Here is a 15832-nt window from a genome sequence, read left to right as displayed (position 1 = left end):
TTTTGGCTGCCATTCTTTCCTCCGCACCGCTAACCCGTTCGGGACGGTGGATTCCAGCTGCTTCAACTTTCGCGACGGCTTGTTATGATCGTTATTCACTGCATTTCTCGTCCCCCAACACCGGTCGCGTTTGAGTGAATGGGCGATTATTTACGATTTTTAAGCGACCAGCCTCTCACTTGTCGCCATGCCCACTCCTGACCGCAGGAGTGACCGACACTCGTCGCGTCGCAGCCCCGAGCAGCAGCAACAGTCCCCCTTTCGCCGAGCTCACCGCGACCCTCATCATCTTGATTATAATTTCGATCACTCTCGATTAAGTCCTGGAGATAAAGATCGTGCTCGACATCGGAGAACTTTCAGCCAAACACAGACCTTGAGAGGGGCGTTCGAAGCTGCCTCACGCGTCCCAAGGATGGCGGAGGATTTCCCACAGACTACTTCCTACGCGCGGGGCACCCCAAGCCCTCGGAGAAGACAGAGCGCCTTTGCCTTTTCTCCAGAGTCGAATCCCCCGAATGAACTCGAGGATATCTACCAGAGGATCAATGACGCCGACAGTTTGGTGGATTTAGAGGACCCGGACGAGGACCTGTATCTTTCAGGGGAGCAACCACGAAACACTCGAAACAGGCGCTTATCGTCAGGATCTGGGTTCAGGGGGAATGCGAATGGACATCAGGATGACATATTCACCACTTCTGATGGATTGGGCGAGATTGCGGATGAGCATGTCAAGGACGAACAGCGGCTGAGACGGGCGACAACTAACCAGTCACCTGTGCTCAGCAGGTCGGGAACACCGCTGGCCTTGACAGCAGAGAATCTGCAGCGACGTGAGGAAGAGGTCCAAGAGCATGCGCCAGACGACGACGGTGATGACCTTAAGCCTTCGTTAAACCTCCCCTCTACATGGGGCAGCCGCGCAACACAACGTCGAGGTTGGATGAGAGACATCGGTCGACGCAATCAAAGTGTGCCCCAAGAAGAGAAGAAGGAAGAAAGGAAAGAGCCTGCAAACTCCTCGACCCCGAAATCAAGTCCTGGCATGGACTTGCGTGCCAAACTCGCCAAAGCCAGTGAGCGTTCTCCGGCACGCCCCAATCTGACAAGCAGAAGTGCTCTCGGGGAACGGTCTACGAGCAATTACAACAGGATTTCACCGGCCAAAGAGGGAACTGGTCTATCTCCGGAGCAGAAAAATCACCAATCAACCGAGGGAGATGTTATCCCTAACACGCCGATTATTGTGTACAAGAATTCCACTTTTAACAAACGCAGCCCAACAAAACGGGACTCGCATACACTACTTCGCAAACTGTCAAGAACTGAGAGCCCGGGCCAAATTCATATGCAAACACCAGAGGCCCAGAAGCTCCCAGATAGACAGAATATTTACGACAAAACGCCTGTTGTGACCGGCGCCTGGATAGATACCCCCATGACTGAACGAGCCACTGAGCCCCCAATGAAAATACCACCACCTGTCGAACCTCCCACTCCCATAAAAGAGGAACCCGAGCAGCCTTCCCAACAGGCAGAGCCTCAATGGACAGGGTCTCAGAGGACAGAGCCTGAGCGAACACAACCCCAGGTCGATGTACAACCAAAGCAAGAGGTGCAGCCTAAAAATAATTTACTGAGGAAAAGGCCATCGCTCATTAAGCCTAATTTGCCAAAGAGCGGTTTGGAGAATATTATGCAAGATGCCAAGACTGACAAGGATTCTTATGAGTTTGGTGACGATACGATCGAGTCCCTCCAATTGATTCTGGATGAACAGCCAACTGAAACGAAGGGCGAAGACGAGGATGATGCTGCATACGAAAAAGCTATACTGGAAAAGCTAAAGCTTGCAAATGCGGCAGGAAAATCTGCCGTCGATGTTGATCAGCTGGACGAGAAGTTTTTCGATCGATTTAACGACAAAGTGAAGCTACTGGTTCAGAACATCAGTGAAGCCCAAAAGGGACTCAGTGGCCTGGAGGAACAAGTTGCGCGAGACACTGCCATATTTTCTGCACGTCTAGCATCTGGGAAAGATCCCAAACAGCCGCATCAACTTCATGCAGGGGAGAACTGTGAGACATGTGGAGTGCAGAGTGATGGCCGTTTATATGCCTCTATTCGACTTCCGCGCTTATGGACCCGAGATTCGGTTTCGCGGCGCATCCGTCTCACTCTCCTGGGCTGGTTTATCACCATATCACTCGTCTGGTTCTTTTCCGAGTCGACCATGTGTGATTACTACTGCCATCCTTTAGTTTCCGACGTTTGTGAAGGCAACTGCTTACGACCGGATGCGCCACAGTTCCCCTTTGTGATCCCAACCATGATGTGGCGCTGGTCACATCTCTCGACGATCCTGGCTCCTGTCATTACCATGGTGGTTGCGTTCTTCCGACTCATTGCACAGCTCATGGGATTCTGGGATGGCTATGTAGATGACATTCCACGTGCTGTCAACCTCTCTGGCGAGATCCGTATCCATGGAACACGAATCACCGACTTTCCAGCGGCTGCAACATCCAGTCGCAGTACCTTTTCCTCTCCTAAAAGATGGCAGGGACAAAGCCAGGAGTCTGTACCAAAACTGAAATTGGATCACAATACACCCGTGGAGAACTTGGGTGATGATCCGTCAATTGATGATGATGAATATCTTTAGCGACACATATTCCCATTGCGGCTTACATGTTTTAAGCTTGAATTTATATCATTCACGTTCATTTATTTTAATGGAAATACAGTGAACACTTTGCAATATGTTGAATATCAAATCTCCCAAGAATTCTATATACTATGGAGTACCTATGTAAAAGAAACGCGTGATACTCTATATACCATCTAAAAACGTATTTGCAAGAAGATGAACTGGTATGTCACATCCAAAAATAAACAGGGGAATCGTAAAAATGACATCAACGCCGTCTATAAAAAAAACCCAAAATATGTACCACGAAAAGTCCAAAAATATTTAAAGCTTGGCCTTTTGTGTCAGTTGCTTCAAGTATGCTTTTTCTCCCTCTCCTCTCGCTAAGCCACTCTTGCTTATTCTTTCAAAGACCTCGTCATCACTCAAGTCGGAGTTGAGCTCATCCAGAGGAATTTCCCGCGTGGACCGCAACTTGAACCCAATATAAGTCATGTTACCGGATGGCTTGACGCGGCCGGCCACCGCATCACGACAAAAGTCCGACAGACCCTTAAAATAGCGCTTTCCCGACGGGGTGTTGACCATCATCATGCCGAAGCAGTGCGGCATACCTTCGAACTGCTCGATGACGACAGGGACGTCAGCCTGGTGCAGTTTGCGGGCCATGATGAGTCCATCATCCGCCAGTCCTTCTTCACCGACATTGATGAAGACCGGGGGTGCGTCTTTCCAGAGATCCCTGCGAGCGGCTACCGGAGAGACAAGCGGGTGTAGGACAGTGTTGGCGTGGACGTATGGGTCGACACGTGGGGGGTCGCAGGGCCAGTGTTCGTCTTCAGGGAATGGAAATGGGTTTTCCGAGGATCGGGGAGGAGGGAGATAGTCGAATGAGGCATTTTTGTGCACGGATGGCAGGGAGCGTGTGATATCGCACCAGGGAGAGGTGGTCGATACGCCTGCGGGGAGCTCAATGGGGATGTCCTTGCCATGGAAGCGGATGGTTGGGGATATGCGACGCAGCGTCAATAGGGTTTGCAGCAACACCAGACAGAGATTCCCACCGGCAGAGTCGCCTGAGAAGACAATCTTGTTGGCGGGCACGGGCTCATGCAGTGACCCAGGTGGGGGAGCAATGAGCGAAAGATATGCGACCAAGGAGTCGACGAGCGGAGCGGGGAAAGGATTCTGAGGCGCAAGACGATATCTGACGGAGAGAACGGAAGCTCCAGTCAATTTGGCGAGACGAGAAACTGGAATGCGATGGGTACAAGGATCCATCAAACTGGATGCGCAGTCACAGATGATTAGAACAAACGTCACACATTCAAGATATCAGCTGATCGACTCACTAGTATGCACCGCCGTGGAAGTACAGAATGACACTATCCGACGATGCATCTTTCCGCAATTCGCGATACTTGTCTTCCTCCGAGATCTCAGGCTGCGGTGCGTTCTTCCCAACGCCTTTGCGATAGCCGGTCCATTCGGCTTCAACGGGAACAACACCGGGGTTTCTGTATGTTATGTCACCCAGTTTCAAATCTTCGATTGCCTTGATAACAGCTTGCTCGACATCCTTATCTGGCTGTGGCAAGGTGACCTTGGACACCCACATGGGCCCTTTGATGCCCGGATCGCGCATGCTGCGTTTCTGCTGCTGGCCCACGGGCAGAAGAGAAACCATGAAAGACCGGATGACGACCACGATCAATTCGGTGCGCAGATCTTGTTTCCCCGAGCCGGGGGATAGATGAAGGCCATGAAGTAAGACGGTCTTGAGAACGAGGGGAATTCTGGGTAGCGCGACCTTTAGGAGAGCGATGTAACTGCTGAGGGCGCTCATGGTGGCGAGGGAAAGAAAGAAGAAACTGCAGTCAAGGAGAGAAGAGAGACGGTTTCTCTTCTCTCGTTGGGGTTCTCCTGATGCCAAAATATATACAAAAAAGAAAGAAAAGGATGCAAAAGGAAATAAATAAATATACAAAGAAAAAAGATAGGGGTTGCAAAAAAAGGATCTGGAGAAAAGTTGGCAAATCCTGGAAATCGGTGCATGCGGAAGTGCCTCGGTCCATCGCGGCCGCAGCGACGGTCCCATATGCGACAGTCCAGCGAGGTGTTTTAGGTATATATAGAGCATTGAGAAACAGACCGGAAAATGAGAAGAGAATGGATATTTGGAATTATCCAGACCTGACAATACGGGTTGAATGCAGGCTGGCTCTAGGTGAGTATAACATCTTCATGTGAAACACTCAACCCCACCAAGTCAGAAGAATAAGAATAAGGATAAGAATGGAGATTGGAATCATATGTACAACATTATATGGCTTGAAATCGCATGGGCAGTCTGTACAGCCCTATGATATAGACAGTGCCTGCACTGCAGTAATATCTCAAGATAAATAATAAAGAGAATGTCAAGCGTAGCATCATTTCGTTGCACCAGGTTTAGTAAGTTCTTCTGCACCCATTGATCGTTCGCCTTCAGCTTCGATTCTCTCAGACTTCTCTGACGGCACAGATGATTTGCGAGGATTGAGAACCTGCTGATATACTGGCTGCTCTTCCTCCTTCAATCCAAACCCGGTGGGATCTCGCCGGATGAGAAAGTGCTGCACTTTAGCATCCGATGATCCCGTCTGCTTCACGGTATTCTCCCGTCGTCCGACCAAAAACCGTGTTGATTCTTCATTGATCTCCCGGAGTCTGTCTTCGTATCCTGTGCTGTACTGACTGATCCATGATGCTTGAACAGCGCCCCCCAACAACGTAAGAAGTATAACCAAACTCGTAAAGGTGCGGTGGTCGACAACCTGGCGCTGCTTCTCTCCATGTCGGTTATACCACCGCTCCCAGTCTTCCCAGGTTCCATTGGTGAATATAGGGCCATAGTCGCTCGAGCCGGTGCGTGCCCATGAAGGAGTTGGACCATGACTGCGAGGAGAATGGTGGCTCCATCCGGCGCCGGACAAGTCGTAGGCTGCCCGCTTGGTCGGATCAGAGAGAATCTCATGCGCTGTCACTACTAGCCGATAACGGTGAAGTCTCACTTCTGGTGAAATATCTCGGCAGAGTGGATGCCCGTTACATGGTCGATCGGGGTGGTAGATCTTGACCAAGTCGTAGAACCGGCTTTTCGAGTACGGTGCGCCTCGTTCTTGCTTGAAAACATCGTACGGCGTAAAGGATGAGCCTGTAGGCCATGAGAGATCTTTACCCGAGAAGTCGTGGGCAGTTGCATAGGATCTCCAAGAGAAAGAAGCATGAGGCGGTAGAGATGATGAGAATGCGGAGGGATTCAGCAGTGGATGTCCACCACAGCAGAGGATATTGGATTTCTTGAACATGGCCGCATGGTTTCAAGGAAGGAAGCACACCAGATGCCTCCCCCGGAATAATTGAGGCCTGTGGAAAACAGCAATCTTGGTTGATCGAGTGTTGTCGTCCGTCTTTCCCCTCGTTCTGCTTCTTCCGATCCGCCCGCGATAACAGTCACGTGTGCCGATCGCATCTGTTATCAAATTCCGCCAAAACATCACCATCTTCTCACTTCCCTGCTTGCAGAATCAGGCCAATTCAAACCCACAGCAGAGCTTTTTACCATGGCTGGCGCATCAGACGACTACCGCGATGACCGCCGACGACGGCCATCGCCATCTCGCTCGCCAGCACCCGACAGTCGACGACGACGAGCTCGCGACGAAGAATACAGCAGCAGCTCACGACGCCGGGACGACCATCGAAGCTCCCATAAGGAGAGCTCTAGGCGACATTCCTCCCGCAGCCCGTCTGGTAGACGGAGCCACAGAAGAGATGATGATGATCGTCGTCGTCGAGAGCGCAGAGAACGAGCCGATGAATCGGACGACGACCGGAGGAGACGCAGACGTCATTCGCCTCGACGACACCGTGACCGAGACTACGATGATCGAGAAAAACCATCTAGAAGACGTCGAAGCACATCCCGGTCTCGATCCCCTGCTAGACAATCACGAAGCCCGTCACGTGCTGTGCAACGGTCCAAAGGACCACTTCCCTCTCAGAACGACGCGTTTACATCAGAGGTGTCGAGGGGAGGGGAAGGATCGGCCCCTCCGCCTGAAAAGCAGAAGCCTAATTTCGCAAACACCGGGCGCCTGGCCGCAGAGAGCAATACTGTAGAAGTAAATGGAGGAGCGGTGGTGCTCAAGTACCACGAACCCCCCGAGGCACGGAAAGCGTCAGCCAAGGAACCCTGGCGTCTCTACGTGTTCAAAGGACAAGACCTCCTGGAGGTGATGGAGCTGAAAGAACGCAGCTGCTGGCTTATTGGAAGAGAGAGATTGGTGGTGGATTTCCCTCTGGACCATCCGAGTTGCTCCAAGCAGCATGCGGCGATTCAATTCCGCTTTGTCGAGAAGCGGAATGAGTTCGGAGACCGGATCGGACGAGTCAAACCGTACCTCATTGATCTGGAAAGTGCAAATGGATCGAGTGTGAATGGGGATAAGATTCCAGCCGGACGATACGTGGAAGTGAGGGACAAGGACGTGCTACAATTCGGGCTCAGCACTCGGGAATACGTTATGATGCTGCCTCCTCCAAGTTGAACTGGAAAAAAATGAAACGAACAATCTTTGATGATACCATTAATGTACACCATATGCACGGTTGGCCACAAAACCGCTATTAAGAAAAAAAAAATGACAATGGACAACAGCAATCAACAGCAACAACCGTCTCATGTTTTACATCTTCCAAACATCAACCCATCAGCTAGTCAAAGGTCTTTTTAGCCTTATCCTTAGCTTCGCCAAAGGCCTGTTCAGTCTTCCCCTTTGCTTCTTCTGCCATCTCCTTACTCTTACCAGCGGCCTCGGCCGTCTCACCCTTGACCTCCTCCCCTTTGGCCTTGGTCTCCTCCGAGGCGATGCCAACAGCGTTCTTGATTTTCTCGGTTGCTTGTTCTAACGGGAATTAGCATGACGAAGTTCATTGATACCAGTACCACGGTGATACATACCACCCTTATTGATTCCCTTCACAGCTGCATCCGAGACCAATCTGTCCGCCTTCTTCAGTGTATCCTTGGTCGTATCAACGGGGCCCGTCCTCCGGGCGGCTGTGGAAGAGATGCATCTTGATGCGGCGAAAGGCGACGCAGGAAATGTTGCTCTTGGAACGGCAGAGCTCACAGATGCCAATCGAGTAGCCAAAGGAGTGATTCGTGACATGTTGATTGTTTATTTTGTATAGATAGTAGATCGGGATCTAGTAATGTGTAGGTAATGAATAGCAGCAATAAGTATTGCGATTTTATAAATCCAATTTCGTCTTTCTATCGAGACCATTTAAACAAAATCGCCTCTTATAATTGCTCTCTCGCCTCTTTCGTCGTTATCGTCATTGGCGACGTCATAATGGACTTGATCTTATTACGTCGATACACGGTCAGTCGGGTTTCCTGATACGGTTTAGTGGCTGTCTACTTTTCGCCATTGCAATCAAGGTCGGTTCAGATGATAACTTGGAATGATAGAGTTATTTTGCATATAAAGTCATTGATCTGTTGGTTACCATGGTTGTTACAAGGCTGTCCTTGTTTTGGCCTCGTCAATCTGGTTCATGATGTAGATGTTGGGTATTATTTACTGCAGCGGTGCCTTTGCTCCAAAAGATTTGGATATCCTTGTTCTTGGAATATGAAAAAGAGATAAAGAAAGAAAAAACTATCAAACATTATTTCGTAGCCGAATCAAACCCAATAAAAACTCCATGTCTGCATGCTCTCATATCCTTGGACAATGAACACCCTCGAATGCAAACCGTCAACGCCAATTTCCACTGTATGCATGCATGACGTCTAGAGAAAAACCATCTGCCTCAAGCAGATGACGAAAAACAAAAACAAAAAAGAAAAAGAAAGAACGAAAAAAGCATCAAACACATCATCCTAAATGCAACCCTAACCCGTCAAACACAGGTGGAGAGGGGGAACTGCCGCTCCGCGCACGCACGGCGTACGTCTCAGGCGATGGAACTGCCACTTCGTGCTGGATTAACGGCCCCGAGAGGTTCGGATGATATAGTTGATATGCTGGGACCTGTCGCGGTGCGTGAAACCGGCCAAGCCCAAACAGTCTCTGTTGAGCATCACGCACATCCACTTGATGTCCGCCAAAGTGCAATGTCGGCGCGGGTTCGGGTTCCAAGCCATAGTCCAGGCCCTTTAGATGGTTATCCAACGGGACGCTTGATCTCAACATGGTTTGCGCGGCATAGCTAGTATCGGGTTGAATAGCACTGCCCATAGCCTGCTGCGGTTGTATATCTCCTATCCAGCCCCCAGTTCCTGAAATAGTATGTTGCTGAGGAATGATTTGTGGGAGTGCGGTTGGCAGTGCGGCCTGCGCAATGCCGGTGTTGGGAGGGGGCATGGGTGAGAATCTTGGTGGTGGATATCGGACTGGCTCTGTTGACCAGGACTGGTGAGACTGCCCCGAAGGATTTCGTGTCATTGGCTCGGGAGCTGGTTCAGATGCGTAACCACCGGGCACATCAGGTGTCATTGATGGGGGCGGAGAGACTCCTGGCATGATTGCAGATGGATGAGTGACCGAGCCAAGGTTGTGTGCCGCTTGAGCAGCAACAGCAGCAGCAGCATTTTTTCGACTGGCAGCGCTTAATCTTCGTGAAACCGTGATTTCAATGTTGTTGTCATATGGGAGCTGTGGAAGCTGTGGAACATATGTGAGAATAGACGGCGTGCTTGCAGACATGTCTCTTACAGGTTCCGAGTGTCTCATGGCAGAAGGGTGATGTAAAAGATGATGTGAATGTACTTGACTACCTTGACTTGTCCGCAGATCCAAAGCGTTTAATCTATGCGCAAGAATGTTTTGACTGGGCTCGCTATAAGTCGACTGGCTCATCTGATCTGGTCTGAACTCGCTGGCAAGCGGCGACGCCTGGGCATTACTGGCTCGACTTCGCAGGGACTCGGTAGAAGACTTGCTCTGCAATTGCAGGAATGTTGGACGGTGTCGACCACCAGGCGTCGATGATGATCGTGGTTTCGCCGCTGCTGCTATCTCATGTGCGCGCTTGGCTGCTACAGTAGCATAGGTAGGAACATTTTCTTTGTCCGACGGTGGCTGAGTGGTTTCTGTATTCACTGTGCTCACCGTATGACCACTTCCTCCGCGAGATAGTGGTGGACTAGCTGCATGCATAGCAGCGAGTGATTCGGTCGCCGAAACCTGGGAACCCCTTCGGCCTTTGCCCAAAGACCCGCTTGACGCACTTCTTCCTTCCACTGGAGATACATGGAGAATAGGGGCCGCGGGCTCAGGACCATGGATGTTGCGGGGGAATTTGGATCTCCTTTTCGACTGCCTTCCTTTGGTTGATCGAGGCTTTGGTGGGACAAGCTTCCAATCCCGCTCATCCCCCAAATGAGGCAGATCTGGTTCTTGGGCTGGAATGGGCTTTTCTGTTACCTGGCTCATTTGTGAAAGCGCCGGAGAGGTCCGAACAAAAGCCCCAGGCTCTTCGTCGGCCTCATAGCCAATCAGACTAGACTCTCGATATATATGGGGAGGGAATGGCCGCAGGTTAAAGTGTTGCTGTGACACTGGAATTTCCTGTTGTGGTGATTCAACTTTGGGAGAATCCTCATCATTGAAATCCCAGGTCAATTGTCGCGAGGGTGCCTCGTCTGCCGATGACCCGGGAACCGATGAAGACGAGCTACTTGTTCGGTCAAAGACAGATCTGTGTTTTTGGAGGGATTCCTGAGAGGAGCTGGGGGAGATGTTTTCGATTTCCTTGCCAATGCTTTTTATCACTTGTCTCAGATCGTCGCGAGCTTCGCGCACCAAGCTCGATGCTGTTGATTTCTTGGGAAAGTTCTGAAGCAACCTGCATGCGTGAGTCTCGTACTCTCGATAATCTCTAACCAATCCACGATCATCGGAACACTGCATCTTATGCTTTGCATTCTCATAGGACTTGCAAAACACTCGGGTTGCAACAAGCAGCCATGAATCGTAAAATCCGGTGTCACCAGAGGGTCTTTTAGTGGCCTTTCTCTCCTCGTCCATGATCTTGAGCTCATCCCGACAAAAGCCTTGGACAACGCCATGGATTTTGATCACATCGATAGTGCCAGAATTCTGGTAGACGGCAAAGAATGCATCCTGGCTGCTCTCGGTCTGTGACTCGGATAAATCCGGGATAATGGCTTTCATATCTACCGTGTCGTCTCCATCGGACTTTTGCGAGAAACTTGTCTGTGGCAGGGAGTAGGTGTCGGTGGTTCTTTCGATAAGACCATATCGGATGAGAATCCCCAGTGTTGTATCGATCTCACCACGCTCCCCAGGTCGGCTGCTGGCCAGGATATCCATATTCCATGTCTCCAAGGCCGCTTTACCTAGAAGCAACATACCAACGGGTACATGGTGGCCGAAGAAGGACAAAAGGTTGATTAGGTTCAATGCTTGATGGTGTTCCAACCGAAAGAGATCGTGCATGATCCCCAAAAATGGCTCCGCAAGTTTCTCATCTGTCAAGTGGGAGTTGATATGATATTTTTCAATTGGCTTGGAAGTCGCACTAAGGCGATGGCTGATGGCATGAATTGCCAAAGGTAAGCCTTCATAGTGATTGACCAAGTCAGTAGCCTTACGGGCCTGTTCCCTGGTAGGTGTCTTGATGGCCAAATCCTTGAATAGAAGCTTGCATGCATCTTCAACCGTTAGAGAGGGGACCACAAGACAGTATGGCTCATACAGCCGTTGTTTCTTTCTGAGAGTTTTGTCAACGGATGTGTAAATGATGCTACATTTCTTGTTGAATGGAAGAAACTGCTTGAAATGATTGAGGTCACCATCATGGTTAAAGGTGATCCCGTCAAAGACAAGAAGCCATTCTTCCCGTGCCTGAAACCAGTTGCGAACTACCTCCACATACTTCTGGGGTGCCTTGGAGTCGGGATGCTGAAATTCTCCACCATCAGTCAAGGTGGCCGCTTGCGCAATGTCCCAAAAGCATTTAGATATCGATTCGCGAGACTTGGAATCAACCCAGAATATACCTCCGGGATAGTTTTCACGATAGGTCCAGACGTACTGCCGGGCAAGGTGGGACTTTCCTGATCCTGGGACACCGCAGATGAGAACAGCGACGAGGCGCTCAGCGCGCTTTTTCGCTTTGAATAACCGGGCATGTAATATATCGAGCTCTTTTTGCATCCCAACAAAAGTCGCATTGGGATGAAAGCCTGGTGGTGCAACAAGCAGAGGTTCGATGTGCGAGGGTGGTTCGTTCGGGGGAGGTTCAATTGCTAGGACACGCGGGTCTGGGAGACTTGCAGTCATTCGATCCGGTGGAGATAGAGTACCTGGAAGACAAAAAGTCAGCAACGACCTGACTGCAACACGCCATGAAGAAAATATAATAATGCATTGCTATATTACAGGCTCTATCATTCTTTTCAATCCGCATATGAAGAAGCACACGAAACCACCGCCATTTGCAGAAGAAAGCCAATATAAAGGTATTTAAACATATCTGTGTGGAGCTGAGGAAGGCTCAGGGGGCTCCTCAATCTCATACTCCTTCAGGGTAATAACAGGATTCTCAGGCGAAGAATGAAGAAGGTGTGTCCTACCAATCATTGAGGGGCGATCTGGTACGTTTATCATTGGTCCATCTACCCGTTGTTCTATGTCCGTCAATAATGTGACTTGCATTCATACTGTCATCAAGGATCACGCACCATGGAATATCTCGCTTGCCTTGGCTTGCCTCATCACTAACCGGGTCCTCTTCTCCTCAACCCATCGATCCGCGATCATATCAGGGGCATCCCGGGAATATCTCAGAAGAGCCTCCGCCACCGCCTCATATCCAGGAGAATTCTCATCATCAAACTTGCACATATGACTATGGTCCGCCTCGATACCCATACGTTCTGTACCCTCTGCATAGGGCGCCGCCGAGCTCTCGTCCACAATCAATTCACGGGTACCCTTGACATCCGTGGATCGGGTTTCGTGAAAGAAATAGATATGGAATCTTCCCATAACATCAGCGAAGAGGCTGTTGATGTTCTGAAGGGTCTCGTTGTTTGAACGGAGAGCCTCGACAAGCTGCGGAGAGGACTCCATGAACTTCTTTGGCATGACAGCGCTGCAGATGTTTTGCAGTAACAGTCCCCATTTTGCAACATCAGATCCATTGTGAGGAGTACCCAGGAAAAGAATGCCGTACGTTGAGACGAAGATAGACCTGAGATGCTCGATCTTTTCATTTGACACACTTCGGCAGTAGATCAGGGCTCGTTTCACAACCAAGCCTCCCAGTGAATGACAGACGAAGATAATGGGGCGGTCAGAGCATCCTCGAAGCTATAAAAAGAGTTGAGTCAGAACTAGTAATTGATCAAAAATGAGGGGCAGACTTTTGCTTACATTTCGGTTGGCTGCAAGCCCAGAGGCAAGAGTCTCAGCATGGTTGTGGATACGATCTTTGGAAGCACCATCGGTAAAAGAATGAACATTGGCATTGTAACCATACGTCAAAACCCTGACTCTGACCTCGTTGACATCGAGAACCTCTGGCAAGAGATCCGCGGGCCAAAAGGTGCCCGTGGACTTGCTCGTCCAGCTGTTGTACGGGTTCCCGTTTAATCCATGGACAAAGACGATATCAACGAGAGGCTTTTGGACGGAGCAGTAGACTTGCGTCAGGCCGAACTGCTTGACTTTGGAGGCAAGATCGGACATGGACATATCTTGATACCTAGAAACTCGGTAGATTAGCAGTGAAGAGACGAGGGACGAGAGATGAGGAGACCACTGAGGGGTCACTCACTTGGATCAAACGGTGTATCAAGTGTAAGAGCAAGTGCGACTAGGTCATGGCACAAGAGTAACTCTGAATGATTATTGTGTTTTTTTTTTTTGTGTTGTTTTGAATTATTTTTTTCAGATTAAGACCGGTTCCTCAGATCAAAGAAAGAAACCGCGATGGGACAGACAGGACAAGACAAAAAGAACGCTAGAAGAAGATGGAGGGGGGAGGGAGACAGGGAAGGGTATTTATGAGGGAGGATGGAGGGGACGATCGGGGGAGGGGATGAAAAGGCCAGATGACAGGCAGGATGATGGATGAAGGTGAAGAAAGTCGACGAAGTGATCGAATTAATTCCTGTTAGTCCGGACCGTGCCTGGCGCCTTGTGGCCGTGGGCAACTGACCAGTGGGCGCTGGTCAGACGATGGCTGCAAATAGAGGCAATCATGATCAGGGGTATTGGGCGAATCATGGGGGCTGCATGCGATACAAGGCTTGCAGATCGCGGGGAGCTGCAGGACATGATGGACAGGCTGACCATGGAGGGAGAGAGGGGTGAGGTTGTTGAGTCAACGAGAGTGGCTGGTTCGTGATGGATTACGGTGGTCTGCTATTATTGTCGGGTTTGTATACACGGTGATATCATCTAGTCAACTGAGTGTGTCCAGAAGAAGAACCATGGCGTGGCTGTGATCTTGCTTGCATAGGCGTTCGTATTCACAGGGTTACTAAATTAGTCTGCTATAGGTAGCCTAGTGCTGTTATCCATGTCCATATTCGATGGTTTTATTCGATTCATTAATTTGCATCTCCAGATATGACAGGTAATGCGGAGAATAATGCAGAGACTGAAGGTACCTGCATAAGATATCGGAATAGTTACACCGTCTACCTATCCACAGCATCGACGCGTGGATCAACGGCCCGTCCTCCGTCAGATCAAACCGGGGTTCATTGCCCCAGGCTTTGTTTTATTCTTGGAACAACTTCTTACTTTATCATTACTACATTGATATCGCCACAAAGACCGCCAAATATTGTAGCCTATCTGCATTGCGACTGCAGATGACTCACGCCGAGAGTCATCATTCAATATTAACTGCTTGGTTTCGAGGTTGACAGCCTGAGTCATACTGTTTCTCTTACTTGATCGCGCTTATTCCCTTGGCTTCCATCACTCTCGTTTGGGTAATGTCGGACATTATCCTTTCCCCGAAACTGCGGACGGGTCTCTCATCTGATGCCTTTCACCGTCCCCGGAAAGCAGGCTTCCTCTTTTCAGAAAACGCCCTGAGAGCCTCAAGCCGATCTTCCGTGTTGACCACTCCATCGTAGGCCTCATTCTCTGCCGCCTCACTTGGGTTCTCCACAGCCCGCAGCACCTGCTTGATGGCAACCGGCCCGCCTTCACAGATATCCAACGCAAGGTGAATACTCTCCCGCAGAACCTTGTCCTTGGCCGCGCCCTCCTTCTGCGCCTCCTCCGGAAGCACCTCGACCAGCCGGTTGCATAACCCCATAAAGTACGATTCGGCGCCCGATACACGACGCCCCGTCACCATGAGATCCCGGGCCCGACTCGCCCCAATCAGCTGGGGTAAGCGATAGGTACCACCTGCGCCCGGAATAATCGCCAGTTTAGTCTCTGGGAGGGCGACGAGACATGATGAGCCAAAAACACGGAAATGTGTGCTCAGGGCGAGCTCCAGACCGCCTCCCAAAGCCATCGACGAGACCGCGGAAATTGTAGGAATCTGTAGAGCGGAGATATCGCGGAATGTGCCCCGGAGCTTAGCAAGGAATTGGTTGGTCCTGTAGAATTTTTTTTCGGCACAAGTTAGCCTTAACTGATCACCCGGGTGCTTAAAAAGACGCCTACATCAGACGTAACAAGGGATATCCTAGTATACGCACTCATCCTTGGTCATATCAAGCCGCTCCTTGAGGTCTGCGCCCGCACAAAAGGCCGCGTCCGCGTTACTGGCAATGATCAGTGCCCGTGTTGGACCATTACCTTCCTCTGCCGCTATCGATTTGACATGTTTCGAGAGACTATCGAGGAGATTTCTTGACAGGGCGTTTCTGGCTTGCGGTCTGTTAAGCAGCAGGACACGGATGCTCCCGGATCCTGGTGCTGGGATTTGCTGGGTCTTAATCACAGCATCATCAGTGCTTGTGCTGTATCGTGAGACTGTGACACGAATAGACAATCCGGGTTGTTGTCGAAGGAACGGAGACGAGAATCGAATGAGTCGTGGAGGCATTATGTATATTGATTTTGTGAGTATCTGGGGGTAATTGGAGGTTTGAAGGTGATAACCGAGGAAGGGAAAAGAGTG

General features: G+C 50.2%; 7 protein-coding genes across 7 annotated transcripts; 2 read left to right on the top strand and 5 right to left on the bottom strand.

Annotated features, from left to right (window-relative positions):
- The first annotated feature begins 44 nt into the window (after positions 1 to 44).
- Positions 45 to 2824, top strand: ASPWEDRAFT_37047 (uncharacterized protein). Its single transcript, XM_040834595.1, has one exon. It carries the CDS (start codon positions 188 to 190, stop codon positions 2666 to 2668), a length of 2481 nt encoding a protein of 826 aa, XP_040692967.1. The 5' UTR covers positions 45 to 187; the 3' UTR covers positions 2669 to 2824.
- A 153-nt stretch (positions 2825 to 2977) lies between these two features.
- ASPWEDRAFT_49317 (uncharacterized protein) lies at positions 2978 to 4499 on the bottom strand (the record flags this gene model as incomplete). Its single annotated transcript, XM_040837262.1, has 2 exons — positions 2978 to 3938; positions 4006 to 4499. The coding sequence occupies 2 exons, from the start codon at positions 4497 to 4499 to the stop codon at positions 2978 to 2980; spliced, it is 1455 nt and encodes a 484-aa protein (XP_040692966.1).
- Positions 4500 to 4975: 476 nt separating this feature from the next.
- ASPWEDRAFT_49316 (uncharacterized protein) lies at positions 4976 to 6003 on the bottom strand (the record flags this gene model as incomplete). The annotated part of the gene is made up of 2 exons (XM_040837261.1): positions 4976 to 5036; positions 5171 to 6003. The coding sequence occupies 2 exons, from the start codon at positions 6001 to 6003 to the stop codon at positions 4976 to 4978; spliced, it is 894 nt and encodes a 297-aa protein (XP_040692965.1).
- Positions 6004 to 6753: 750 nt separating this feature from the next.
- ASPWEDRAFT_95393 (putative FHA domain protein SNIP1) lies at positions 6754 to 7239 on the top strand (the record flags this gene model as incomplete). The annotated part of the gene is made up of 1 exon (XM_040839604.1): positions 6754 to 7239. A coding segment is annotated over one exon (486 nt), but the record flags the coding sequence as incomplete, so codon positions are not given.
- A 172-nt stretch (positions 7240 to 7411) lies between these two features.
- Positions 7412 to 7869, bottom strand: ASPWEDRAFT_25131 (uncharacterized protein; the record flags this gene model as incomplete). The annotated part of the gene is made up of 2 exons (XM_040832695.1): positions 7412 to 7602; positions 7659 to 7869. 2 exons carry the CDS (start codon positions 7867 to 7869, stop codon positions 7412 to 7414), a joined length of 402 nt encoding a protein of 133 aa, XP_040692963.1.
- Positions 7870 to 8175: 306 nt separating this feature from the next.
- On the bottom strand, positions 8176 to 13799 carry ASPWEDRAFT_37044 (LipA and NB-ARC domain protein). The gene is made up of 5 exons (XM_040834594.1): positions 13514 to 13799; positions 13111 to 13441; positions 12417 to 13047; positions 12309 to 12362; positions 8176 to 12038 (listed from the first exon to the last, which is right to left on the bottom strand). Exons 2-5 carry the CDS (start codon positions 13429 to 13431, stop codon positions 8584 to 8586), a joined length of 4461 nt encoding a protein of 1486 aa, XP_040692962.1. The 5' UTR covers positions 13432 to 13441; positions 13514 to 13799; the 3' UTR covers positions 8176 to 8583.
- A 941-nt stretch (positions 13800 to 14740) lies between these two features.
- Positions 14741 to 15757, bottom strand: ASPWEDRAFT_103138 (putative mitochondrial methylglutaconyl-CoA hydratase (Auh); the record flags this gene model as incomplete). Its single annotated transcript, XM_040827539.1, has 2 exons — positions 14741 to 15305; positions 15408 to 15757. 2 exons carry the CDS (start codon positions 15755 to 15757, stop codon positions 14741 to 14743), a joined length of 915 nt encoding a protein of 304 aa, XP_040692961.1.
- Between the last annotated feature and the right edge of the window lie 75 nt (positions 15758 to 15832).

Source organism: Aspergillus wentii (assembly GCF_001890725.1).
Source record: "Aspergillus wentii DTO 134E9 unplaced genomic scaffold ASPWEscaffold_2, whole genome shotgun sequence".
Classification (NCBI taxonomy): Eukaryota; Fungi; Ascomycota; class Eurotiomycetes; order Eurotiales; family Aspergillaceae; genus Aspergillus; species Aspergillus wentii.
Note: the sequence above shows the minus strand (reverse complement) of the source record. Positions and strands in the feature narration are given on the sequence as shown.

Bases quoted from the DNA above. Each gene is read 5' to 3' on its own strand.
- ASPWEDRAFT_37047 (XM_040834595.1), top strand. From the start codon at position 188: ATGCCCACTCCTGACCGCAGGAGTGACCGACACTCGTCGCGTCGCAGC.
- ASPWEDRAFT_37044 (XM_040834594.1), bottom strand. From the start codon at position 13,431: ATGTCCATGTCCGATCTTGCCTCCAAAGTCAAGCAGTTCGGCCTGACG. The intron at 13,048-13,110 runs GTAAGCAAAAGT...CTCTTTTTATAG, and splicing joins GGCTTGCAGCCAACCGAAAT to CTTCGAGGATGCTCTGACCG. The intron at 12,039-12,308 runs GTAGGACACACC...TTTGTCTTCCAG, and splicing joins AGATCGCCCCTCAATGATTG to GTACTCTATCTCCACCGGAT.